The 25,873-nt window shown below is 44.1% G+C and overlaps 2 protein-coding genes across 10 annotated transcripts in view; one reads left to right on the top strand and one right to left on the bottom strand.

Annotated features, from left to right (window-relative positions):
* Nucleotides 1-2,706, bottom strand: part of DEPTOR (DEP domain containing MTOR interacting protein) — a 75,423-nt gene extending 72,717 nt beyond the window's left edge. For all 4 annotated transcript variants that reach the window (XM_087747034.1, XM_087747041.1, XM_087747049.1 and 1 more), the window contains exons 1-2: nt 2,662-2,706; nt 2,410-2,505 (exon numbers count right to left, since the gene is read on the bottom strand). In XM_087747034.1, the coding sequence (XP_087603160.1) occupies nt 2,410-2,505; nt 2,662-2,702 (137 nt within the window). In that variant the 5' untranslated portion in view covers nt 2,703-2,706. The remainder of the gene's footprint in view (nt 1-2,409; nt 2,506-2,661) is intronic.
* Nucleotides 1,785-25,873, top strand: part of DSCC1 (DNA replication and sister chromatid cohesion 1) — a 28,639-nt gene continuing 4,550 nt past the window's right edge. For 2 of the 6 annotated variants that reach the window (XR_015702178.1, XM_087747068.1), the window contains exons 1-5: nt 16,111-16,383; nt 18,118-18,286; nt 20,724-20,858; nt 23,840-23,930; nt 25,247-25,385. Coding sequence is in view for 5 of the 6 variants with exons in the window: in XM_087747068.1 (XP_087603194.1) it covers nt 16,214-16,383; nt 18,118-18,286; nt 20,724-20,858; nt 23,840-23,930; nt 25,247-25,385 (704 nt within the window). In the remaining variant the exon portion in view is untranslated. Of the gene's footprint in view, nt 2,004-13,674; nt 14,560-15,980; nt 16,384-16,576; nt 16,907-18,117; nt 18,287-20,723; nt 20,859-23,839; nt 23,931-25,246; nt 25,386-25,873 lie in introns of those variants that run through there. The other 4 variants (XM_087747077.1, XM_087747073.1, XM_087747083.1 and 1 more) reach the window with 4 other exon arrangements.

Consider the following 25,873-nt stretch of genomic DNA (forward strand, 5'->3'; position numbering starts at 1 on the left):
TTCATTTTACACTTTTACTCCGAAGTTATGTGTTCATCTCGCAGTATGCAACACTTGCTGAGATGCACTTTCACCCAGATCCACACGTCGTCACCTGTCCGACTGCATCACTCCCGCCGAGGGCTCAGCTTGCATCTGTAAGCATCACTAAGAATAGAGTACAGTACGGTTCCTTGAGTGCATGTGTGTGCTCCTTCTCTATCATCTGTTCGCCTGCCCCAAAGGCTGCTGAGATAGCCTGTCTTTGATCCTGAAAACCCTCCACGTTTTCATTTAGCCTTAACAATTATACATTGATCTTGGACAGGAAAAGGGAAACTTTAAACGCAGGGTTGGCTAAAACTTGTCTACCAGCCAGTTTTCTATCACATATTTTGTGGCTTTTATTGTCCAGAAAACTGAAGAAAACTAACCCTTTGCATAGAGTATCCTGACAGAGAAACAGAACAAATAACTGGGGGAAAAGAGACAATTTTGGGTGCAGTTTCACAAGACAGCTCCAGCTGACCCAACAGCTCCCTGCTGCCAAAATGGGAAATCTCACTTCTCCACTACCTCCTCTTCTTGCTCCTGGCTCCACGTTCCCACCACTTATCTTCTGTGGGTTCTGGCAGTCAGCAGATCAGAAAACTAACCTACCCGCCGGATCGCCACGTTGGATCTGCTCCAGAGAAGTGCGAGAAGTAGAGGAGCAGGCACGAGGGGGTGGATGGGATTACATAGTGGGAGTGGGGAGGAGGAACAGGGTTGGGGAGAGCCGATCTCCCCGCTCAGCAGTAGCTAGACATCGTGCAGGCTGGGCTGTTCATGAAACCACAGTCCAAGGAGATCTAGGCCACTTCCTACAGATTTGCAAAGGAATGCCCATAGGTAACTTCACGGGATGGGGAATAATTCTTTTGTATCTGTAGATCACCCTGCCCAAAAATAGCATCGTGTTTCATTACCTTAATAAATGAGAGGACAAATGTCATCCTTGATTGTGAGACTAGTGAGCTGATTCTAGGAGCCAGATTTGTTAAAGTTTCCTCCATCTTCTCCTTAGGGAAAGGTTGCAGAGCTTGTGCTTTTATATTTAACTATGAGGTACACAGGAAGACTTAACGTGATTTTAATAGAATTTTGTATGAGCCTTGAATCTTCAACTTCTAGTGAGATAAATTAGGAACAGCAGGATTCTTATCAGGGACTTGGATGAACAACTCAGCACTAAGTCCACCATGCAGAACATGCATGCCAGTGCGCCCTGTCACCCTAGGTGTCACTTCAGGCTACTTTGAGGAGGAATCTCAAGCTTGGAGCAGACACCGGTGCGTACCGGAGCCAGACCATCAAAGCAACGTTTAATCCCCAAACATGGATATCACTGGTGTGCATCACAAGGTGTCAATGGTGCTCACCATGTGAACGCGACCAGTAACAGTGTCAGTGTCTGCACTAGCAGCAATGACGGCACCTCCCAAATCAAGCAACATTTCTACCATTTTTCAGTGTTTGTCTGGCATTTGAGCAAAAAGTTCAAAGAAAATTCAAGCAAAAACTACTGGGAAAATCTTTTCACAATCTCATTCTAGTTATACATATAACACATAATAATGATAGGATTTTTCTTCCTGAATTCCAAGATGTTCCATCAACAAAACGAAAGCCTTAAAATTTCTTTTCCTCCTCTGTAGTGTACGGGTACAGATGGCACACTAAATACATCACAGAAATTAAAAATTAACTGAGTGAGTCAGGCATTTTTGTTAACGATTTCTGCGCTGCACACAACTCCAGTCACACCGCACTGTTAATTACCACTGGCGCTGACAGCGGGGATCCCCTTCCATCTGCTGGGACCAGCTGATGCAGAGCAAACCCAAGCCCTCAGGACAAGGAGCACCTCTGCGGGGTGACCGCCCGCACCGCTGCGGGAGCCGAGCGCACACCGGGCTGGTGCAGGAGCGGCTCCCTGCGCTCTGCTGATTCCTCGCTGGAGTGCTGAAACGCTATTGCTCAAGGTTTGTTTGGGTTTGTTTTTTTTTTTCATCTGTAAAGATGCAACTCTCCTTCTGCATCGCCTGATCCCTTTAGGGATCCAGCAGCCTTTCCCCCGGACGCCTCCTATCCCACGCAGGGCAGCAAAGGTGCCCAGGGCAGAAGAGCCCCGAGGGGGTCGCTTACCTCCCCGGGCTCGCAGCGCCGGCTGCCATCTCCCCTCCTCCTCCTCCTCCTCCTCGCTGCGGAAAGCGGGGCCGGAGCCCGGGGACGCGCTGGAAGCAGGGCAGGTGCTCCGGTGCAAGGGAAAGCCCGAGGGGAGAGACCCTCGCCCTCCGCCCCGCAGACCCCCCCTCCCGCTTTCAGGGGAGCTGCTGCGGACCCCCGGCTACGCGTCCCCGGCAAGGCTCGGGGGCAGGCACCGCTTACCGGAGCTGCTCGCCGGTGAGCAGGACCTCGGCCATGTGCTCCAGCTCCGCCGCTTTCTGCTGCATGCTGCTCATGCCCTCCTCCATCGCCGCCGGCCTGCGGGCACGGCACCGCGGGTGAGGGGGGACCGGGGACCCGCCGCCTCCCCCGGCAGCTCCGCGGCCGCCTCCCGCCCGGCCCCGGCGGCTGCAGAGCTTGGCACCGGGAGGCAGGGGCGGGCAGCGGCAGCCTCCCCCCGCCGCCTCGGCTCACCTGAGCGGGGCAGGGCACTTCTCCCCTCGGCAGGCCCGCATCCCCCCCCCCCCCCCCCCCCCCCGCCGCTTCCCGTGTTATTGTGTCACAGGCAGGCGGAGAAACACATGCCTGCAGCCGCCGCCGCAGCCGAGGCAGCAGCGTCCCCCCCCGGCTGTCACACGGCAGGGTCGGCGCTGCCTGCCCCCGCGGGAAGGGGCCGCGGTTCCGCCGCTCCCCTCGCCGCCGGCCCCGGGGCGGGGAAGGGGGCAGAAGGCGGCCGCGCACGGGGGAGCGCCGGGCTCCGTGCCCGGGACTCCCCGCCCGGGACTCCCCTCCCGCGGGTGCAAGGTCCCCGCCGCCTCCCTTCGCCGCGGGGGGCGGCAGGACGGGGCTGCGGGCAGGGGAAGGCTCGGGTGGGCGCCGGGCTGGCGGGCGGGGTGGGCGCTGCTGCCGCCCGCCCGGGTGCCCTGGCCGGTGTCCTCTGCGACGCGGGGCCGGGGGGCAGAGAGGGAGCCACCGCTCCGGATCTTCACCCTCAAACCCGCTGCTGCTCTCGCACCGTCCTGATTTCTGCTCACCTGCTACCCGGGGGTTGTTTTCAGACATCGGTCCCCTGCCCACCCCACCTCGTTGTCTGCAGGGGACCGCGGATGCAGAATTCCTGCGAGGGCACAGGAGCACTTCTCTCAGCATTTAGTCTTGGCAATGGCAAGTAAAGTGCAAGGTCATGAGCACTGTTTGTCAACATTTTTGATGGGGGAAAAAACCTCCAGCCTTTTTTAAAAAAAGTCCCGGAGGCATCTTCTGCAGTGGTCCAACCATGGTTTTCATTTAGAAACACATGCAATTAAGATATACCTTGATTGCCTACTCATTGCCTTTATTTCTGCCCGCACATACTCTGCATGCATGGAAATTGCATGTGCTTAAGTGTCTGCAATATTGTCATCGATTCAGGACCAAGGTGACGGTTTCAGAACCAAGAGAAGAACTAAGACGGAGTCAAGTGAATCTGTTAGTAACCAGGCTGCAGACAACGGGAAGGAGGTGATTCTTTGCATGGCCCATAGTAGCCTTGCGCTATTTATTACCAAAGGAGGCTCTGGATGTAAAAGAATGGACTCAGAATCAAGGAAAAAAAGGACAAGTACTTGGAAAAGAAATCTACAGTCTAAGCAGACAGCAGCCACATCCAGCTCAGGAAATTCTCTGTTCTAGAAATTGTTTCAACCCAGTATAGCTGTTGTAATGAGCACCTTCGCAGGTCTCAAAGAGCACTAGAGATCCATGCATGGCAAAGGGAAAAAAACAGAATCTGCCTTCATTTCATTCGTGGAATGGGCCAGGGAAAGAGGACACCTTAGGACTGTGAACACTGTAGCTTGAGCTTGCTTGCTGTAAATTTGGAAGACATGCACGTAATCTGAATACTTGCAAACACCCTCTAATTCCACTCATACTGCAAACATACAAAGTACAGATTCACAGAGCTGGAAACAAAAAGGGAATTGAAACAACCATCTCATCTGACCTTATCTTCAGGGCAAAGAATTTACACAGCAATTTTTATCAAGCACTTTATCACATGATTGAAGGAAAGACAATTTCAAGAGACTGTTATTGTACATTGCAGACCATTTCTGGGTAAGCCCTCGGCTCCATCACCTGGCTTTGGCTGATTCAGCTGTTCACCGCTGCTAAAAGGGGATACACCGTTCTTCTCGGCTCCGACAGCACAATCTGCAATGTGTCTTATGCGAGTTTTCCCACTTTTAGGACCTCTGCTTGCTGCAATTCAATTCACTAAGCAGGCAGAAGACTACCAGAAAGTGGAGAGTTTCTTTTGGGCCAGTGAGCAGAGCTGTGCAGATGGCTGTAGGGTCCAACGAGCGCCAGAGCTGGCACCGAGGTGCAGTGGGCCTGGGCAGCTTGGAGCAGGAACAAAAGAGGAGGAAGAGGGAGAGAAAAGGGGGGAAGAAGCTCTTTTTGGGCAGCGACAAGCTATCGGCTTGACTCGGGGTGCTTGTGGAACTGCAGCCTGAAATGCATATCTTTCCTTGCATAGTCTTGCAACTTGGAAAACGCAGGCCAGTGCAATTTCCTGTACTGAATTATTTAATGATTATACATGGCCATGTTTGCCTTTGCACACTGATATCCCATTTGTAATTTGTTCCACATGCTCACACTGACATTTCTTTCAGTTACAGTGTGCCTAAGAGGAGGGAATTGGGTATCGGTCACTCCAAGCCTGCTGTCACCCAAAACCGGTTAATTAACATACCCCCAAAGGGTCTCGTTTCAGCCAAAAGGCAGCAATGAGGTACATAAAATAACATGTTTGTAGCTTGTTTGCTTTTAATGTACAGAGTTGGTACCGCAGGCATGAGGGGAAGCTCAAGTGTCTTCCAGTGACTTCTGATGACGCTGGAGGCTCTCTGGCATGCAGTAAGGTATTGGGAGACACATTTGAACCCTCAAGGTCATGCCTTGGAACATCATGCATGAATAGGGACATTGTATTAGAGTACTGGTTTTAGAAAACATTCGACTAATTTGTATAAACTTTCTTATCTCACAGAGTAAATGCCCAAGTGGTGAAACGCTAAATGTTTACATAGTGAAATAAGAACATTGCTTTCACTGCTTTAAAGAATATTGCATCAGCGGCCTACATTTTGACTTCATAAATAAACCTGAGATTTGATAAATCAATTCTTTAGTTTCACTAATTATTTTTCTGCAAGCTTATTTTAGCATGAGGCGTTCACATGAAAAAATTACCAATATTCATGTGTGTACTTTTCATTTCTCCTGCAGCATCGTTCCTGAGTCTCGCGTAAGGTTGTCTTTCCCTTGCTGTGCTGGCTAGAGCTTTTTAAACAGGAAAATGACAGACAAATCATTAAGGCATTGATCCCCTCATGCAAAAGATGGTGAAACACTTGAGGGAGAAAAGGCATTAGCAGGTGAGCTGTTCGATGAGGTAACAGTTTTGTTTTTCTGAACACCTTTTGTATAAGAGCCAGCATTATGTAAACATCAAATTTAAAAATACTTGGTCCTTCTCTTACTGAGGAAGACAAGTACAAAATAGATTTTTGGCTTTTAAGTTGGCCTTTCATTTAAGTAGGTCTTGTGACACGACAAATTAGTGTTTGGTTTTTTTCTATATTCCCATGCTTATTTGCAAAGAGAGCTCACTTGTCTTTGTGTTTCAACTGGTTCACTTCCTTAGCAGTAGGGGCCTGGCAAGGGGAACCAGAGGAACTACCAGGTATTGTCCAGTCTCCCCTCCTCTTTTCAGGCTACGTACAATAGTGTTTCCCATTCTTGGCAGTGCACAGATTACATTCATTGCTGCTCATTTGCTGCCTTAAGTTCGAACAATTTAAGTTGTCTGCTAGGAACCGGTCAGAAGAATCAGTGCTTGTGTGATTCAACAGGCTGAATGCATCTGGCCAAGCTAATTTTAGTCTTGTGATAAACCACAGGAAAAGTTAGTAAGTTTTCAGAAAAAAAAAAATGGTATGTTTTAAACTTCTCTTTTTCTATTATAATATCCAAGTTCCTGCAGAAGCCACCATGGTGAGATAACAGGAGGAATTTATTACAATCGGTCCGACATTTCAGCACTAGAGTGAGACTCATATCTGTTTAGATTCTTACATTTCTTGCGTCACTGACCTGGTAATTGTTATAATAGTGACCTGAAGTGCAGAAAAAAAGGCATTTTGATCCTGAGATATGCAGAGACAATCTGAGAGGGGCTTTCTAAACCTGTCCTTACTCAGCTTTTCCATTTTGTATTAAATGTTCAAACACTCACTGGGCCAGACAGAGACAGCAAGATTCCTGTGCAGACTGACGGCTAAAGCACGACCAAGAGATGGGTACATGTTTTAGTGCTTGCTCCTGGTGAACAGTTAAATATTTTACGGAAACAAACAGCTTCAATAAGATAAAAGATCATAAATTCACATCAGACCAGTAGACCCAATAACTGAGGTTGACAGCATGGTCTGCTAAACCAGCATTTTGCACCACCCAATGCCAGTGATGCCAGTTGTTCTAGACACTCGAGTCCCTCTACTTATCTATTACACATGGAATATTTTCTAATTCCTCTTATTTCATATATTCAGTAGCTTTGCAATAATTTCTAATTTTGAGCATCACAAAAATATTTACCTGTCAAAAAGCACCTGTAAAACTGGCTGAAACCTTAATCTTTGAAGATTTCATATGTATTTCCAGTAGTTCTTTTTTGGTTTGTTTTCTCTTTATTTCATTCTGCATTTAACTGATAGCAGTTATGAACCCATTCAGCCTGAGCTGTGTCTACATCGAACGTTTAGCCCAGGTTGTAGTCCAGGGCTTTTGTAGTATCCACCTTGGTGCACGGGCTGGGAGGTGTGAGTCAGTTGAGAAGGGTGACTAAGAGCTGAAAAGGAACTGCTTTCTAACCCACATCTCAAGTGTGAAGACAACACCTACTAGCTAAGTGGCAAAAGCCAGCTTCTTAAGCTGTCCCCCAGCTCTATCTGTTAACGTACTCGGATGTCTGGCTGCAAGATCAAAAAGGTTTGCTTAAACCGCTGTGGCTTGAACTGACGTTTTGACTCTGCACTGCAACCAGCCCTGAATGCTCAGGCACTTTTTTTTTTCCTCCTTTGGGAGGCAACACCTCAGAGCTGAGATTCAGCCTAAGACGCTGTTCCTTACTAGTCCTTTGCTATCTATTCCTGCTTCTCAGCCCGAGTTTCTGTTGACTGTTGCTCTTTCCACACTGCCCGTGATGAAGCACACTCTGCCTTAGGCGATCTGGCTCTTCTGTGCCCTAGCGTGAGCACCTCAGCCAGGGTTTGGGGTGGGTGGTGGGTGCAAGCCTGCAGTGCGCATGTATCTGTGGATATGTGGTTCTGGTGGCAGGAACAGATGCAAACAGTTTGACAGGATGCCAAACAGCTGCTGCCATGAGATACAGAATCATACTCCCTTACGACTGATGAGGTTTTTAATAAAGAAAAACAGTCTTTGTCAAGCAGCAGTCTACAAAGCAGAGGTTTCGGCATTGTCTCCATCCTTAACCACATTACATCCTGTCGTTAGGTGAGGCTGTGCGGCACACAGAGACATCCCGCGGCGGAGGAACACCCGCCAGCGAAGCTGCTCCTCGGGCTGACAGGCCTCTCGGGGGCACAGCCGGCAGGCACGGCACATGGCAATTATGCCACCATTGCTGCGAGACGTCAGAAACGTGGCAAACCGATGGCATCGCTCAGCTCCACTGGGATAATCACCACCAGCAGCTACGCTGGGTCACCTAACTCCCGTCTGTTTTCATCTGTGCAATAAACTGTTTCCAGTAGACATGTTTTAATCACTCTGCCACCCTGTGGTCCTTTCAGGAAATCATTAGAAAATCATGGTGAATTGATGCTCGACAAAAGAAAAAGACTGTTAAATGAAGCTAATGGTAATTTTATAAGGGAACAATCTTTAGACAATATAATTTTTGCACAGGATTACAAACACAAGCATACTTGAGTCCATCATTAATTTCCCTCCACAATGAACACCGAAATAACTACCCAATCTAGTCAAAATGAAAAATTAAAACCTGTAAAATGCTAGATAAGTCAGTATTCTCTTTTACAAAAGCACCTCACAAGGAAGTGTTTGTCTGGGACCCCCTGGGTTCTCAAAATATTTACAGGTCTCTTGGAGTGCTGAAGCAATGAGATAAACTCAGTAGAACATGTTTCTAAAATAAATCAGATACCACGTTGCACTGAGGTATATCAAAATGATCGGATATGACCAGTCCCTTTATTGAACCAGAGAAGGTATTTTTGGTGCTACAGAAAGCCGGAATTCTTTGCTGCAGCTCTGCGTCAGGGAAATTGGGTGCCAAAGGAACTGGTGGAAGGAGGCACCAACAGACACAACTGGGATGAAGCAGAAGCATAGCAAGGTTATCTCGTAAGAACAAATTCAGGTCTCTTGAAATACAGAACCTGGTAATAATATGGCCAAGGATGAACTGTACTGGGAACACTGTCCTGCTCTCAATGTCCCAGCAGAAAAAAAAGCATCCGAAAATCAGTCTGTAGTTGTGTCTGGGAAGAACTTCACTGAGGTGAGTTCACCCAGGGAAGTGGGGTGAAATGAGGAGAAAAAGGTACAGGAAAGAGCTGTGAAAAGGAATGGGGAGAAGAGAGTCCCACTAAGAACAGAAGTGGGACTTGAGCCGAAAAAAAGAGCAGGAGAGAATCAGGAAGGGAAGAGAAGAAGCTCACAGGGAGGCAGCAGCAACAGAGCCAGGCTAAGGTAGGAGGTGGAAGGAATAAATTGTCTTTGTGATGTCCCTCAGAGCTTTTCCCCTGTGTATTACGCTGTCTTCACAGTGGGATGCTGCCGGTCTCCACAGTAACCAGCAGAGAGACGAGACCTTTCCTCCTTGTCTGCATTGACTCCTTTCTCTGGAGAGGAGCCCTCCAAATTGTCACTCTTAAAGATGTCAGTATAGAAAACTGGCCTGGAAGCATCTCAGGAGACTTGCTTACTGCATGTCCCCACCATGGAATAGGATTGGCTACGTCTGTGCTTTTCCTATAACCCAATTTGACAGACTCCAGCGCCCACCCCCCAGGAATGGTACTTGCATAGAATTTTTAATTAAAGATTTCTAACTTTCTTAATTGCCTGTGATGTTTCTTTCATTCAAATTGTTAAATTTGGGGGGAAAACTCATTTAGCTCTCCAAAGAGGGCTTGAAGGGCAGCATCTGCCCTCAAGCCTCACACAGCATCTCTTCTCGAGCGGTTCATGATGAGAGCAGCCTCACCATCCACTTACCGAACAATTTCCAGGGGAAAGGCAATTCTGTCAGGTAAGGTCCACACCAAAACTGGTGACCCAGCTTCTGACACCGGGAGGGGAGAAGCTGAGAGGACAAGGATCTCTCCTAACTGTACAGGCAATGAAGTTATTTTCCGAGTTGAGAGTCATTGCAGATCTGAGAGGCCAAAACATCTGATGAATGGAAAGTTACTTCTGTTGTCCTGGTTATAGCTTACCACATGATGTCAAATTGTTCAGCATCTCAAGACACTGGTATCCCGTGTGATACACTCACTACTGATCATTACTCACAGAGTTGTAAGAAAAAGATTCCAGCTACTCATTGACACAGTGATTACAAAGGAAAAATGTTTGGCCTCATGACAGGCTCTAGTATTCAGCAGCAGGAGAAAAGAAAACCACAGATGGTTAGGATCTACACAGGAAAAAAAAATCAAAAATATAATTGATAGAGGAGCATTCATGCTTTAGGCATAGGCCTTAGTAATACCTGATGAAGGGAGTAGATGGAAATCTTCAGGATGAAGTGCTTCTTGCAGAGATCTCTGCAGAGTTTTTTGCATTTTCACGCCAAGCAGATGGTTTGGGGCTAAAAAGGACATGGGACTAGAAGGACTCCTAGGTGTATTGGGGAGCAGGATAGGAAGGGGATAGCCTGCTCATCTTACATTTCAGCACCAGGAGGAAAGTGGAGAATGACAAAAATTGAGCTAGCTGGCTCAATCTCATTATTCAACATGACTGAGGGTGAGACCAGAAGGCCCTACAAGCAGAAACAAGAGAAACAACTAGAATTTAACAGAATCAGATCTTTGTTCTGCAGTTTATAGATCACACCAACACTGGGTTTTTTGCACAGAATTTTTATCGTGTTCTCATTTGTATTGTTGTTTTCATTTTTCCCTGTGTTAGGCTTCTGCTCCTTTTGTTACATGAGCTTTTTCTATATTGGCTTCTTCATGGTCCTCATTCGAGTTCTCGCCCTGCTATTTTTCACTGTCATTTTCCTGCACCGCTGTACTCCTCCATGGTATATTCTTCACAAATAGAATATTTGATGCATCTTCCTGGTTTTGTTTATATTTTGCCTAATATGGCTATGGTTTTCATGCTAATTAATTAATCTGTTTATTTATTTTAGATTCATACAGATATTATAAGTATGTAGTTTGCTGGGATATACTTGTAACGCTTAGCCCTAGCAATGTCTCAAAAAATAATAATACACTAACTGCAAAAAAACTTTCTGAGGTTACTACTATGCAGATACTAGTTAATCAAGAAGTGAGACGATATGATAACTTGCCAGATGACATACACCGATGTTTAGTATGTCACTATTAATAAGGTCTCCAAACTGAGCCTTGAAATTAGCCACAAAACACTACACAGTATTTTTAAAAAAATTACATTTAATTCCACTTATCTATAGACATTTATCTCCTAGATACTAATGATAACACTGTTTCAAATCATTTTAGCAGCAGGTGTACTATGTGATTAAATTTTAGGGCCTGCGGCAAAGTATTGCTGTTAATTTTGCCAACTAGCAAAATCAGCTGAGTCTGAATTACAATTTTTGCTGTGGTAGAAGCACCCTGAAGATCTATCCAGAAAATGTAGATGGAGCAAAAGACTTTCATGGTGTACTCATGCAATTAAATGACGTGCACGCCTGTCATATACTCTAAATCTAAAGGGGACTCTGTCCCTATAATTAATACATTCTTGAAAAAATGTCCTGCTCTTTCATGCCAATGTTAACAGAAATCATAGCACCTTCCCACCCGTCGCACCAGTGCTTACACTGTGAGGATGGGCTCTGCAGCGAAGAATGTGCTGGCTGACTGGCTGAGACTGGGAGAAGCTCTGACTGTAGGCTGGGTACCAGCTTGTTCGGGTTTACCCCACCTTATCATCAATGGCGTCAGTGTGGCAGGACTGATCCTCTGGCTTTGTCTGCAATTCCATATGCTGTCTTTGCAGAGAAATGACGTAACAACAAAACAGGTATCTAAGCACTAGTTGTCTCACAAGCATTGGACATCTCGGTTCTTGTTTGTCACAGCCGTGCAGTGTGAAATTCTCAAAATCATTTCCTAACTGTGTTGGTAGTGTTTGTGCCCTCGCTAGTTTGAATGTATGCTCCAGCTTTGTGCTTGAGTGTTTCTTCTCCACTGTTTCCAGCACAGAAACAATTTTATGTCACTGAGATACTCCAAGCTATTGTATAGTTTACACAAATATTTACGTTTGGTTACAACTGTTTATTTTCTCCTAATTTGAATATACCTGTTTTGCACCTCCCTGTTGGCCTATTAAGAGTAACAAGACAGCACTTATCTGAGGTAGCAATGAGCTATCTGGTTATTCTACTAATTGGCTGAAATTTTCCCTGTTTGAGTCTTGGACTCATTATCTCCTGCTTTGTGGTGCTTTGCTAGCTGACATCATCAGGTATGACGGTTTTACTGGGACATGATAATACAAATTAATCAATGCCCGGAACAAAGAATATGCAAGCCACTGCTTTGCTATTTTAGCTATTCATTAAAAAAAAGTATAAAGAAAGAAAAGTAAAAATATGTCTTAACTCAATAACCAACCACAATGGAGAGCAGAAGAGCGTGTGCTCTGGTGATTTAGGGGGTCTGAGTTTATTTAGGGTCCTGAGTTATGACTAAAACCTGAACATTGTGATTAACAGAGACAAGCACATCTAACCTCTGTGAATTTGTCTAACTCTTTTGTGGATCGCACTCATTTTGACCTCTAGCACGTATCACAGGTTCCACAATGTGTTGCATAGAAAGGTCTTCTCTCCCATTATCCGTAATTTACTTTCTGTTCATTTCAGCAGTATTCCCCAGTTCTTACATTTGAGACAGACTAGACAATCATTATTCAAGATACATGTGCACCAGGGATTTATACAATGGCATAATTATATTTTCTGGTTTGTTTGGGTTTTTTTCTCTTTCTTGTTTTGCTAGGAAGGCAATGTAGCACATTCATTGTAGACAGTTATTCTCCCAGTGTCTCACAGGAGCCTGCGACACGCTGAAATGGCATTCAGAGCTCTTGTGCTCTAACTCCAGTCACACCTAGAGGTCCAGCTGCCACGGTCACCTTCTGGTGAAAAAAAGAAATCCTTGAACTAAGTTTTGTGAGGCTTTAATCAAACTGAGCCTCTCTTGTGGAATAATCTCCAAGAACCGTAACTGAATTGTGCAATTATCACCAGGCTGATAATGCATTATGGTATTCAACTTTGGCACTGTGCCAGCTTTTCCAGTGCTGCCTTTATTATCTTTTTATTTTCACAGCTACCTACCTTGTGCTTTGAAAGACATTGAGAAGTTTCTAGTGTGTACATCCTTCTTTGACATTTAAACACCCCATTTCACGTAGCCCAATTTTCTCACTACGTTTTACTGTAGCACTCCCAAGCACTTGAATTGAAATCACACCTGGGAAGTCATCCTCCTAACGTGCTGCCTGATGACTAGAGCCTGACGCTGGTAATGTGCACTGTTCTAACATATGTTATGTCATGTTATCTCGCGGTTCATTGTTTTATGTCTTAGTTGTGGAGCTTTGGAGTTATTTGAACTTCCTTTCTTTGATTTGTCACAGCTGCCCTTCATTTATTTTGCTGTTCACATCCTTGATGTTTGAGTCCTGGGAAACATCATACAGGGCCAGGAACTTCAAAGGCAAGACTATAATAATCTTCAGCAATCCGTTTTCTGTTTTGCTAACTTCACTCAACGTTAGTCAACCAGATTCCATTAGCACTAATTTCCATTAACATTAGTCAATTGAAAAACTACACGAAAGCTTATCTTGCTTGAGACTTGCCCTCATTCCTGCCTCCCCTCCCCAGCCCAGCTGAGGATGCAGGCTATTTAGCAGTTCAGGCTGCTTCTCCCTTATACTGGGACCTGTTACAAGAGGTGTACCTCTCCGCTGTACGCTCACAGCAGTCACTCAAAGCCTCAAATGTGCACCTTGGGCGACTGACTTCAGCTGGTGATCAGTGAAGTTGGGATGGCTGAATTAATTGCTTCCTCAACTCTCTCTTCCATTCTGCTACAGGAGAGTTTCACCCCTGCTTGTACCATGATGTTACATGCTCCTGAATCCCGAGTTTCAGCCCACCATAGCAGCTCAAAGTGAAAACAGGACTCATTTATGCTACAGCAGCTCCAGAGCAAATAAATAATCCCACAGCATCATTATAAAATAATTTCAGGATCCTACCAAGCTCCCTTAACCACAGCATGCATTTCCTTATAAATTGACAGCAACATTGATAGTTCAGCATCTCCTCATTTTCTCTCCAATCCAAATTCATTAAATGATTCATCTGTGTTTCAAGAAACTAACTTCATGAGTTCCTACACAAAACAGTTTTTGTCAGTTAGGTCACTGCTCTAAAGCAGTCCCAGTGAGAACAGAAGCATAATACAAGTTGTTTCCTGAGAAATGAGCCATGTTTCCTATAGATTTATGTCAATGTTTTTGCTGATAGGCCAGTTGGCTGTTGCCTCTCAGAACGGATCAGAGCTGCTTTTCCCTAAGCAGGGGCTCCAATATATTGTCCAGCCACTGATGTCCACAAAACTTCTAGGAACTTTACCTGCCAAAATTGCCTGAACTTGAACAGCAACTTCCAGAGTGGTAAGTGAGGGACAGGCAGAGAAAGATGGCAGACAGCACAGCACATACGTTTCAGCTCCTTAGGAAACGAGATAAAAAGCGTCTACAACCAGAATTACTAGGATAAACAAAACTGGTTGGAAAAATTAATAACTAGTACAAATGTTTCTGACCACCAGATCAGTGCCAACTCTTGAATAACATTCAGTGATTTTCTTCCCATTGGGTTTCTGTTACGTAGCAGAGTTCTTAAGATACAAACTCCATGAATTCATGCCTTGGATTCAGTTCCTTGGCTGTATCAAAATCTCTTCTTTTATTCCACGGAATGAAAAGGAGAAGGAAGAAGGTGGCATGCAAGGTCATTGGGAAGTTGCACAAATTAAGGTATGAATTAAAACCAGCATAATTAAGCTTCTATTTAAACACTTAGTAACTGTGTGAGCATTTACTTGGTAGAACACTGATTTTCTGGTTTACCTTAGAGTTGTACAGGAACAGATTTACATTAAAGCAAAATGTAACAGTCTCAGATAAGGCTGTACACGTATCAGTTTGCACCTACACATTAGTAGAAACAAGTCAGAGTGCCTCAGGTTTCCTGTGTACACAATGATTGTATTTCCACCTTCCAGTAAGTGAAATAAAACATGAAAACATGATAAATGGCTGAGTCTTTGAACAAGCCACTGCGCATGTGATAGAGGTAACTGCCTCATTACTGCAGGCCAAGTTTTCTCCAAGGCCAATTGCCTCGCTGGCACCACTCAGGCAAAGGACCTTCTGAAGACAGAAGATGCCTGACTCAGTCACATATAACAACAGTTGCCCTCTGCCGTGCTGGGTACCGAACCGAGCCAGCTCCATCCCACCAACTCCTGCTTCTGGTTCCAACACGAATGTGGCACAACCTCTTTGTCTTCATCATCTGGTGCAGGCTTTACCAAGCACAGAGGGACTCTGCAAGCAGATATACGCAACCTGGGAGCACAAAGTAATTATTTGTTAGCTAAGGCACACAGCAGACAGCGGACTAACATGCTACTAAGCTGAGTGTTAATATGCCCCGCAGCAAGAACACAGTGAGCGTTTGGGGAGCCAGCTGTCCTGGACGAGGCAGGGAAGAGGCATCCTGTGCTGCTCTGTGCAGAGGACTGATCCCAGCGGTGCTGAGCCCCTGTCTTCTGAGCCTCCGCTTTCGTTTTTTTCTTATGGTTTAAGTATGTCAATAGACTTCCTCTTGAATCTCTGAGCTGCTGACTATTTCCATTGCAATCGGCGCGCTTGCCTGTGGGTTTTACTCATCTCTGTCAGGGCCTTAGCTCAAGCACTTCCTCACAGCTTCCTCAAGCAGATGGAGCCCAGGTCCGGCCACAGCGCGAAGCCCAGCTGGGCCCTGAGCCACGGGGAGACAAACCCCTCTGTGGGGGCTGTGTAATCCCTTTCCTAAGGGATCATGGGGCGAGGAGAGCCGGCGGGCACTTGCCCTCTGTCAGACAATCCCCACGGCTGTCGTGACAGGAGCAGGGGTGGGTGCTGCTGGCGTCTTCCCACCCACAGCCAGGCCCCGCCATGGCGGCTGGGGCAGCCGTTCTCCCTCTCACCACCCTTGCTTTCATGCTCTGGTGTCAAGGAAATACCCGGAGGGTGCTGCCTCAGTCAGAGCCGGGCAGGGACTCCCCTAGTGGGCCTGTTTTTATTGTATTTTTATAGATTTATTGAGGGCATTTTGTGGATTGTTATGACATTTTATTAGCATAGAGATATTTTATTGCAGCCCAGCCTGGCTCTAGTGCAGCCGGACAGAAAACGGGAGGTTTGTCCCGGATCAGACCCGGCGGTGGAGCGGCACCCCTGCGGGATTCCCTTCAGTGTAACCCCGAGGCGTTGCCGCCCGCCCCGCCGGCTACGGCCGGGCGCATCGCAGGCAACCAGAGAATCAACCCAGACGCCCGCCCCTTCGCCGCGACCGGCGCCGCCTCGGCGGGGGCGGGGGATCGCGCGGCGCGGTTTTCGCAGCGGTTCGAGCCCAGCGGTCGCCATGCGGAGCCGGGCGGAGGTAGAAGCTACGCTGCAGACGGCCAAACTGAACCCGGCGGAGCTGCTGCCGGTCGTCCACTGCCTCAGCTTCGGTCCGCAGGCCGGCGCCGGCGAGTGCTGCCTGCTGCAGCTGGAGCCGGGCCTCTGCGCCGAGCTGGAGGCGGGACGCAGGTACGGGAGGGGCGCCCCCTGCAGGGTGGGGGGTGTCGCCGCGGGCCGGGACGCGGCCCCCTGGGGCGAGGCGCGTCCCGGCCCGCGGCGACACCCTCCCCCCCCCGGGCTCTTTCGCCGCTTGGTGGCCGTGGTGGCCGGGACGGCGACCCGAGGGAGCGGGACAGGCCCGGCATGCGGCGGGAGGCTGGAGTTTTCCCGCCCGCCGTGCGTGAGGGAGTCGGAGCAGCGGCGGGGCGGGATGGAGATCAGGCAGGGCCTCAGGCCTGCTGTCGGGCCTCAGGCCTGCTCTCAGGCCTGCGCTGTGCCGTCTTTAGTGTTAAGTAACTGACATGGCTCTTAAACGTGGCTTTTTCCAGACTCTTATTCTTTTAATACGGTTTGCATGAAAACGTAACTGCCCCTTAAGCCTCAGTTATGTTGGAAACTGAAAACTAGTAACACCTGCAGGAAGATTTGTTTGGTTGTTTGCTTTTTTTTTTCCACATGGAAAAATTGCATCTGAGGAGACTTCTAGCCAAACGTGAGGAGAGTTTCTTTTTGGGCATATAAAAATAGATGCCTAAAAATGTGTGTTCAGGAAAGGAGATTATGTCTTTAAAAGAATCCCTCTGGCTTCTGAGATTTTCTGACTGGAACTCGTGAGGTCGGATGGATGGCAGGGTGCCTACAAGTGAGACAAACAGGACAGGACAGCGAAGGATGCACAGCATTAACATAGGCATTTGGTAGAATGGTTATGTGACATCTTGCTCTGGACCAAGAACAGATCCTAGATAAGCTTTTGATGCTGTTCTAAAGTTTCTTCTTTTGCTGCAATGCTAGTGACATAATAAAAATGTTTAAAATTATGCAACATGAGAACTCCCTTGAAAGAAAATAGTCCTCAGAGATGTATGTTATGAAGCCTGTCCATAGTGCAATATTGATAAACTGTCATTGGTTAGAGGCCTGAATCACGCTGAGAACCGCTTGGGGCACGGCTGAGCTTTGCTCATGCATGCAAGCTTTTGGAAGCAAGATGAGCGGCTTGATTAAATTGAATCTGAGCACTTAATTTAGTGTAGCCTGGGAGGAACTGAATGTTCCCCTGTCGTGGTCCTGCTTCGCTGTTATCATGTCCTCGCTAAGAATCTCTGTTTAATCAAGTACGTGAGCTAAAGAGGAGGAGTTGCATGGATTCTTTGTACTGCAATGCTCTAGAAGGTTTTCTTTCCTGCTTGGAATTACTTGCAAGAAAATGTGTATGTTTTTGAGAGGGAATTATCTGAAGGATGGTGCATAATAGACACAATTTCTGTTTGCTTTCTTGTTCCACGGTGAGCCGCTTTCAGTCCTCACTAAAGAACAATTCTAGTTGTAATCTCATTTCTAGGATTAGTGAACTAGTTCAGGCTTTAAGCATCACCTAATCAGTGTTTTGGGCAGTTTTGTGTGCAAAGGCAGGTGAGGAGGTTCGACTGTGATCTGCATTAAAAACCTTGAATACTTGTCTTTCAGAGTGGGTAAACTCAAAAACGTGAGGAAAAAACATAGCATTAAGATATTTTAGATTAATCGTCGGTTGCATCTTTATTTTTTGGTATACTGTGACTGCTGCTACCAAACAGAACTGCAGTTTATAACTTCTTTACTAATGTATAAATGTGGAAAAATATCAGACAAGTTTAATAGGTGTTCATCCTGAAATAGAGGTAAAAATACATCTTTATTTTTGTGCTGTTTTTTTTCCAGCCTAGTAATCCGTGGTGAAAAGGATGAACAAGCAGTGTTGTGCAGCAAAGATAAAACTTATGACATGAAAATAGCAGATACCTCAAATATGCTGCTGTTTATTCCTGGTTGCAAAACTCCAGAACAGCTGAATGCAGATCAAGCGTCTTGTAATATTATTCATTCACAGGTATGTCTTCCTGGGTTTTTGTTTGTTTGCTTTAATTCTCTACTTTCTTATTCTCTGTAATTTCTTGTATTTTATGCAAGATGCGTATGTGAAACCCGGCTGGGATTCAGTTGCCTAAACATAGGCTTCTAATACCATTTTAGATGCCTTGTGGTATTGGTCTAGCTACAAGCTGCCGCTCCAGAAAGATGTGAGTCTCCTGTAGGTTCTTTGTATATTGAACAGCCCCAGGAGGGTGTCTTTATAAATACGCTTTATACACAGGGGGCATGCTATACCTTAGGGTGTCCGAAATGGCTCTAGGGCCCTTCTTTAGGCAACTGAACTTTATCCGTAATTTATGATAATTATTGTTTCTAAGAAGTTAAAACTTTGGTTTATTTTCAGTGGATAGTAATTACTCGTGGTAAGTATTAAAAGCTTTCAAAGAAAATCTAATTGCTCAGTGTTAGCAGCTATTTTTAAAATAAGATGTTTGCAAATTGTTTCTTAGGAGTGCTTTCCCCAAAAGGCAGATTATACCTTGTCATGCCTGAATATTATTTTTCCAATACAGAAATATATTCAAAAGTGACTCTCTTTCAACTAGTGTCTGAAAAAATTTGTTGGAGTGAATGATTTTAGAGTTCTCAGTTTAAAGAATTCGTCGTTCTCTGCTCTTCTGAAGCATAGTTAGTAAAATTCTACTAAAATAGTTAGGCAAATATTATTACTAGGTCATTATTTGCTGTAATGGATATAATGACATCATTGAGGAGTAATCCTGCTTGTCCTTAGATGAACATAATCATCAAAACGTCATCATTTCTTCTGTGAAGTCAGTACTTCAGCTAATGGAAAAAGTTAATTCAAACTAAAGTAGATTAATGAGAAAGTAATATTCCTCCATATTCTTTTTTTTGCTGTGTTTAATGATCTCACTAGCCCTCTGAAGTCACACATGTCAACATAATATAAATGTGATTTGCTTAGGAATTATTTTTAGAGTTTTATTTCTAAGAGGTCTCTTAATGTTTTTAAAAATGTTAAGTGGTGTATTGACACTGCAAATTGTGGAACACAGTGAAAGACACTATATTTACTCAGTGTTTTGGGGCTTCACTGCCCTTCTCCTGCAGTCTCGGTGCTGCTCTTTGTACCACTTGCAAGGCTAATACTCATGGCCAAAGCGTCTGACACTTTATTCACCTCACACAGACCAGCTCCAGTTATGAGCTTTGGATTATAAATCAGAATTATTTATTTTCTTTGCTATGCAGAATACCTTCTTGCTCATTACCAAATTGCTCAGAGAAGAACTTGGCGGGAAAAAAAAATCTAATGCTTAGGTAAATGCTATTTGACATGGAGGAAAAAAAAGCTTAGAAGTTTATCAGGAAATTGGTGTTTACCTGAATTTTGTGCCAAGCAAGCTATGGAATAGTTAGATTAAAAACTGGGAGCTTTCTCTGTTTTAGAATTTGGATAGGACTGCTACGTATAGGTGGTTTGCTTATAGTTGATTTAAATGGAACATCAAAGTTTGGTTTTGTTTTTTAATAGATGATGTTTAAAAAAAGTGGTCTGGTAAAGCATTTAGGGTATTTTAAAGTACTCTCTGGAGGCTTTTTCATGGAGGCTTTTTTCCAAGGGGCTAGTGGTTGGGTCAGGAGTCACAAACCTGGAGCCTTTTCTGCCTCTGCTATTCTGTGCCCACTTCTGTTGGTTCGGTAAGTAGCAGAAACAATGCTCAAAGGCCTTCAATGCTCTGTCCTCTTCAAAGAATCTTCTAGGGAGTCCGAGCTGTACCCCATGAAACGCCTTCAGAGTAATCCTGAGGTAAAGTTTTATTAGATTAATGTTGTTGAATTGATTACATCTGAGATTCCTGTTGCACACTTTAAATTTGTGTGTTGAATCAGAGTAAGGAACAGAGATGTCTTGTTAGTTGTGTGCAAGTGTAGCTTACTGTCTCGTTAATGTCCATTTTACTTGAGCTTAGTGATATGATGATTTGTTAAGGTGTAAAAAGACCATGAGGTAGATCCCAAGCATGGAAAGAAGTGGGGAAATGGAAACAGGATAACACAGGAGGGGTTTTATGGCAGTAATATGACTTAGTATTAAGAGGAAAAGAAATGTTGATGAGGACTGTGCAGGAATATATCCCATGATGATATGCTACCATTTGCATGTAGAGATGAGTTGTTCCCTTTGTCATATGCACTGTGAACATATTTTTATCAACCATCAGTGGATTTTTATTCTTCATTGCCTGTAGTAATTTTGTTTATTAAAAATACTACAATGATTGTTTCAGCTTTAAAGTAATTACCCTATTAATAAATTCTTGTTCTCAGTGACTAGATTAATATTTCTTGCTGATAATTTTTGGTAAGCTTCTTTGAATCCAAATAGTAGATTAAAATGTTTTAAGAGTCGCTGTTTTTTCCTGTAGATTGCTGGCTTTTCCAATAACTATTGGGAATTAAGGAGATGTCGACCTAAACTGAAGAAACTGAGGAAGCTTTTAATGGAAGATCCATATGAAGGGCCAGATAGTCAGAAAGATCGGACTTTGACATTTTCAAAGGTAAATCAGCTATGTAAATTACTTTCTTGTAATTGGTAATGGGCAAATTAAAGTGAAGATACATTCTTAATTAGAAAAATACCTTTGCTCCCATGCTTCACAGTGCTTCTTTGATTTAATTTTTTAAGCATACTGTTCTAAACAAGTTGGTAGTTATTAGCTCTTCCACTGAGGAGCAGGTAAGCAACCTTTTTTTTAGTAAAAAGAGGAAAAGAAAGGACACCGAAAGAGACTGGGGATTTCCCTTTTTATGTGGGGAGTTTCTTGAAGACAGTCTTCAGAACCTTTTGTAAACTCCTTGAGAGTTATATGACTACTAAGGTATAATGCAGCTTTTCCTCCTTCTTTGGGGCTGTCGTGTATGAGCTAAGTGTGAGGTCACAGGACACCCACGTACAAGTCACTTGCCAATCAGTAATTCATGACGACAAGGAGAAGCAGGGAGTCGCAGAGAATGACAAGGATGATATAAGGCAGAGAATAAGACTGACACTACAAGAAGGGAAAACACAAATAAAATCCTGTCCTGCTGCCCTTTTATGTTTCCAGGAGATCTGATTTAGGATCTAAATAGTAATGGAGAGACCAGGACTGTGCAGCATATGATCTCAAATAAAAGGCTTATAAAAATCCTGGAGTTCTGTTAGTTTGGTTGGTTTTTCTTTTGACTTTAAAAACCAGAAATGGTTGCTCCAAAGTATTTTACACTGAAGCTTGGTTGAAACTGATACTAACAAACCATCTGTATGCGCTGGTGTGTACAAACATAGATGTTGCTTTTCTCCCCTGGAGAGAAATGCTGCCTCTCTCTGGATGATTAACAGTCTAATTTCTGATAAGTTTCAGAATCTTTCCCCCAGCATTGCCTTTTCCCTCTTTCATTTTTCCTGCCTACTCTGGCCTAGGCATAGAAGGACATAGCAGCAAATAAGGGATAGCAAAGGGAAAAGGGCTTAAACTGTCCAGAAATGGTAAGCGTTGACAAAGGCTAGCAACACAAAAAGATGTCATAAGCAATAGTATTTACTGATAATATTAAATTAATTTTGTAAAAACATATCAACGTCTCCCCAAACATTAGTGCCTGGTTTGAGAGCTGATCCTCTCCGTTTGTTTTGAAGGAGAACGTTTCATGCATCGGCTTACTAAAGAACAACTAGATATATCTGATAAATGTAGATGAATCTTAGCTATGCCACTGGTGGAACTTTAATCTGAAAGCTCTCCATGGGAAAGCTCTCTTTCCTATGGAACTAATTCTCACTAGAATTCCAAACAATACGTGTGTAGGAAAAATTTTTGCTGTGTTGTTTGCTTACACTTAATATTTATTGGGTGCTGGCAACAAATAAGCCATCTTTAATCCCTTTGAAAACAAATCACTGTGTTTTGGTGGCTTACTGTAAACTTCTCATGGTTTTCAATTGTTCGTACTGTGTCATACACAGAACTACAGGAAAGGAACCATAAGGAACTATAGCACTATCGGGCATTACTATAAGGAAGCCTGATGCATAGTGATGTGATTTAGCAAACTACAGGAAAACTTAGAAACAGGCTAGTATGCGGCTTGCTCAGGATGCACCAAATTAAAATCCTGGGGTTTACAATGAGATGGCAAGGCATATTCAAATGATTGAATGCGCCTGAGTTAATGTATTTAATATGTTTCTTATCCTTATCTGGAAGTTGCTGGTATGGATGTGATGCAAGTCAACCCATTCCATTTCATGTTTGCAAGGGTGATACAGCTGATAAAAGCATCATAGGTGAGAGCAGTGATTTCTTAAAAAAGCTGTTGGACTGCTAGCCAGGCCTCAGAGGGGGAACAAATGCCAAGCGCTCCTGTGCAGGGTCTTATCTGAATGGCAGTATGTAACTCTCAAACACACTTGCATACTGATCTGGGGATATTTTTGCTCTCAATTGCTAGCAGTGTTTTTTTAAAATACTGTATAATATGGTCATCCCTACCTGAAATACTGATGTGAGTTCAGTGCTGCTTAGTCTGATGATGTTTCAACTTCCTGTCTAATCGGAATGGCACAGCAGGAAGAGGAGACCTTTCTGTATTTATTTTTATTTTTTTTTTAACATGTGAATGTTCTAAACTTAGTGTTGTTCCATTTGTGTTCCCATAGTCTAATAGATGTCAAGTACTTAATCCAATTTTTTTTCTTTTTTGATGGGAAATATTCTTACGCTATAATCAACAAAACTCTAATATTAGAGTTGATTAAAAAGGCTGTATGGTGAATAAAGGACTTGATGAAGCCCTGTTTCCTATGAATTTAAGTCTGGTGTTCCTTCTCTATACTTCACTCCTCATGATACCTTCTGTTCCTCCCATGTCTCCTAATTCTTTACCACAGTATCCACAGCACCCTTGCATCTCACCAAGTAACTGTTCTGCAAGGAGCTGTATGTACTGTGGCTGGGTCTGTGCTGTGTGTCTGCTAATTGGTTAGCAGACACCAAAACACAACACACAACTGTTGAGGTCGTGCTGGAGGAGGCTTTCCCTCAGTGGAGGTACTAAGTTGGAGTTCTGATTCTATCCAAAAGTGATAAGTGAGTTTTGTTTTGCCTTTTCTTTCAATCTCACAGATTAAAATATGTGATTTAGGAAAGACAGAACACATTCACTTTTCATTCTTGCTGTGACACTTCACTTACGATGCCCACTTGGGCTAGTTTGACATCCTGGGAATGCAGGTATATTACTTATGCATGGCACAAAGACTTCCCTGTAGTTAGACTGGTTTTTATGTTGAATAATGATTTGAGAAAATGTTGTAAGTTACAGGAAAAGTTTCAGAGAGTGTGGTAAACCTTAGAAAATGAAGAGTCTGGGGAAAAAAACATCCATCATCTAAGTCTTTCTTTCATTGTATCTTATAATGCAGTTAGCATGCTTGCTGCAGCAAAGGAGGAGTAAGGATAACCTGTTACTTTCTTCTTTTTTTTTCCCCTTGTTGCAGTATACAACAGAAGATTTGTTAAGTCTGATTCAAGCAAGTGAAGAAGAAATACTGCACCAATTGCAGGTTATAGATGCCTGCAAAATTGAAGGTATTGATTTCTAAAGAATATTATTGCCTATGAGGAAATAACCCTGCTTTTTTTTTTTTTTTTCCCCCAAAATATCTGTGTCTCCTTTTCTTAAGGCCCATTCCACATCCTCATCTTTCAAGGTGCAAGTTACTTCAAAGTACTAAGATCTGCTTCCATATTTCCTATATCCTCTGCTGCTGTGAAGCTGATCAAAAAGATAAAACTGAGCAGGCATCGACCAGTCTGGCTCTTTCCAGGGTAATCCCTTCTTTGCTTCTACAAACACTGGCATCGGAGTATTCCACCCATAGCATGAATATTTTTTGGCTGGTTGCCCTCTTGATGGATGAGTGAGTTCTGGTTTCTGCAGTTCTAGAGGGAAAAATAGCTGATCCTTAGGTAACCTCAACCCTTTCATAGTCCTTTCTTCCTCCCAGACCGGGTTTATCTCGGAAGTTTTCCTGCCATGTGAGGCGTATAGAGCAAGTGCCTCACCTTGGGACAGCTCCTACTCATCCTGTACTTGGCCAAGCCCAAACCCTCACCTGGATGCCAGGTGACAGCAGTCCTAGAGTCATAGAATAATATAGGGCAGAACTGAGCTCTGGAGGTTATCAGATCCAAAGCAGGGCCAACGTGGAGCTGGCTGCTCAGGGCCTCGGCTGGTCGAGTTCTGAGCATTGCCAAGGATGGAGATTGCACAGCCTCTGTCCAGGCTGTTCCAGTGCTTGACTGTCTGCAAGGGGAAAAAATTCTCCTAATAACCAGCTGGGATTTCCCTTGTTGCAACTTGTGCTTGTTGCCTTCTGTTCCATCGCTGAGCTCCACTGGGAAGACTTCCGCTCCGTCTTCTCTATACCATCCCATTAGGTAGGTGAGGACAATGTCACAAATTACTTCCCTTGTCACTTACAGCTGCACAGCACCAGATCTGTGCTGTGTCACGTCCGGATTTCTGAACTTGGCTGGACCTGAACTGCCACTCTGCAGGGCTGGTGCAGCCAGTTCTGTTTACGCAGTTCCGTGCCTGAATTAATTACTAGTTTTCACAGGTCTGATTCATCTTGGAATGGGATTTGTAGTGTCTTTGTATCTGTGGCAGTTAATCTACATAAACAGTTATCAATAATTGAGATAATTTTATTTGTTTCTCCTTTACATTTGCTCTTACTATTCTGTTCTTTTTCTCAATTTTAATCCTGAAAAGGACAGAATGCTGTTGCTGTACTTTGTAAAGGTGTGACCCAAATGTCCAGGCTCCTGTCTTCAGGGGAATAGCATTAAGGTGTTAATGTTTTCCTTCTAACACTGCTTTGTGGTTTTCTGTTTGGCAGGATATTGGAGAGTTCTGGAGTTTGACTATGAGATGAAACTCCTGAATCACGTGACTCAGCTAATAGACTCAGAGTCCTGGCCTTTAAGTAAGGTTCCTTTACGTACCTGCCTTGAGGAACTTGGATCTTTAGAGCCCAAGTAAGCAATTACTTTTAGTACTTAAAATTGTCTACAATCATTATTAACTACTACTAATTGCAATCATTATTAATTATTTATTAGAATTATAGTCTTATAACTCTAGATTCCAGTTACCGTGGTGTTGATGATATATTTTCTTTGGCTCTAAAATATACAAGGGCATTAGTAGTTTAGACAGGCAGGTTAATAAACTGATTTTAGTGTCTATTGGTAATATTTCCATTGATTCAGTAGTAGAAACGTTACTGCTGAGTTGTAAATGATGGTAGTAGCACGTACTTAAGCCATAAATTGTTGACCATCTTGAAATACTTGTTCTGAAGCTAGCCAAAAATGTTTGGTTTACCTCTTGCGTAATGTCCGAGATGGTGGTATATTTTCTGGTATAATACTGAATTCAGATCTTAAGAGTCGAGTTGATTGTACTGCCGTTTGGAGTCATGAAATAATTTAACATTACCATTCAAACAACGTCTTAAATGGAA

This window comes from Nipponia nippon, unplaced genomic scaffold, assembly GCF_047370975.1.
Source record: "Nipponia nippon isolate SJK-2023a ecotype South Korea unplaced genomic scaffold, ASM4737097v1 scaffold_1, whole genome shotgun sequence".
NCBI classification, from domain to species: Eukaryota; Metazoa; Chordata; class Aves; order Pelecaniformes; family Threskiornithidae; genus Nipponia; species Nipponia nippon.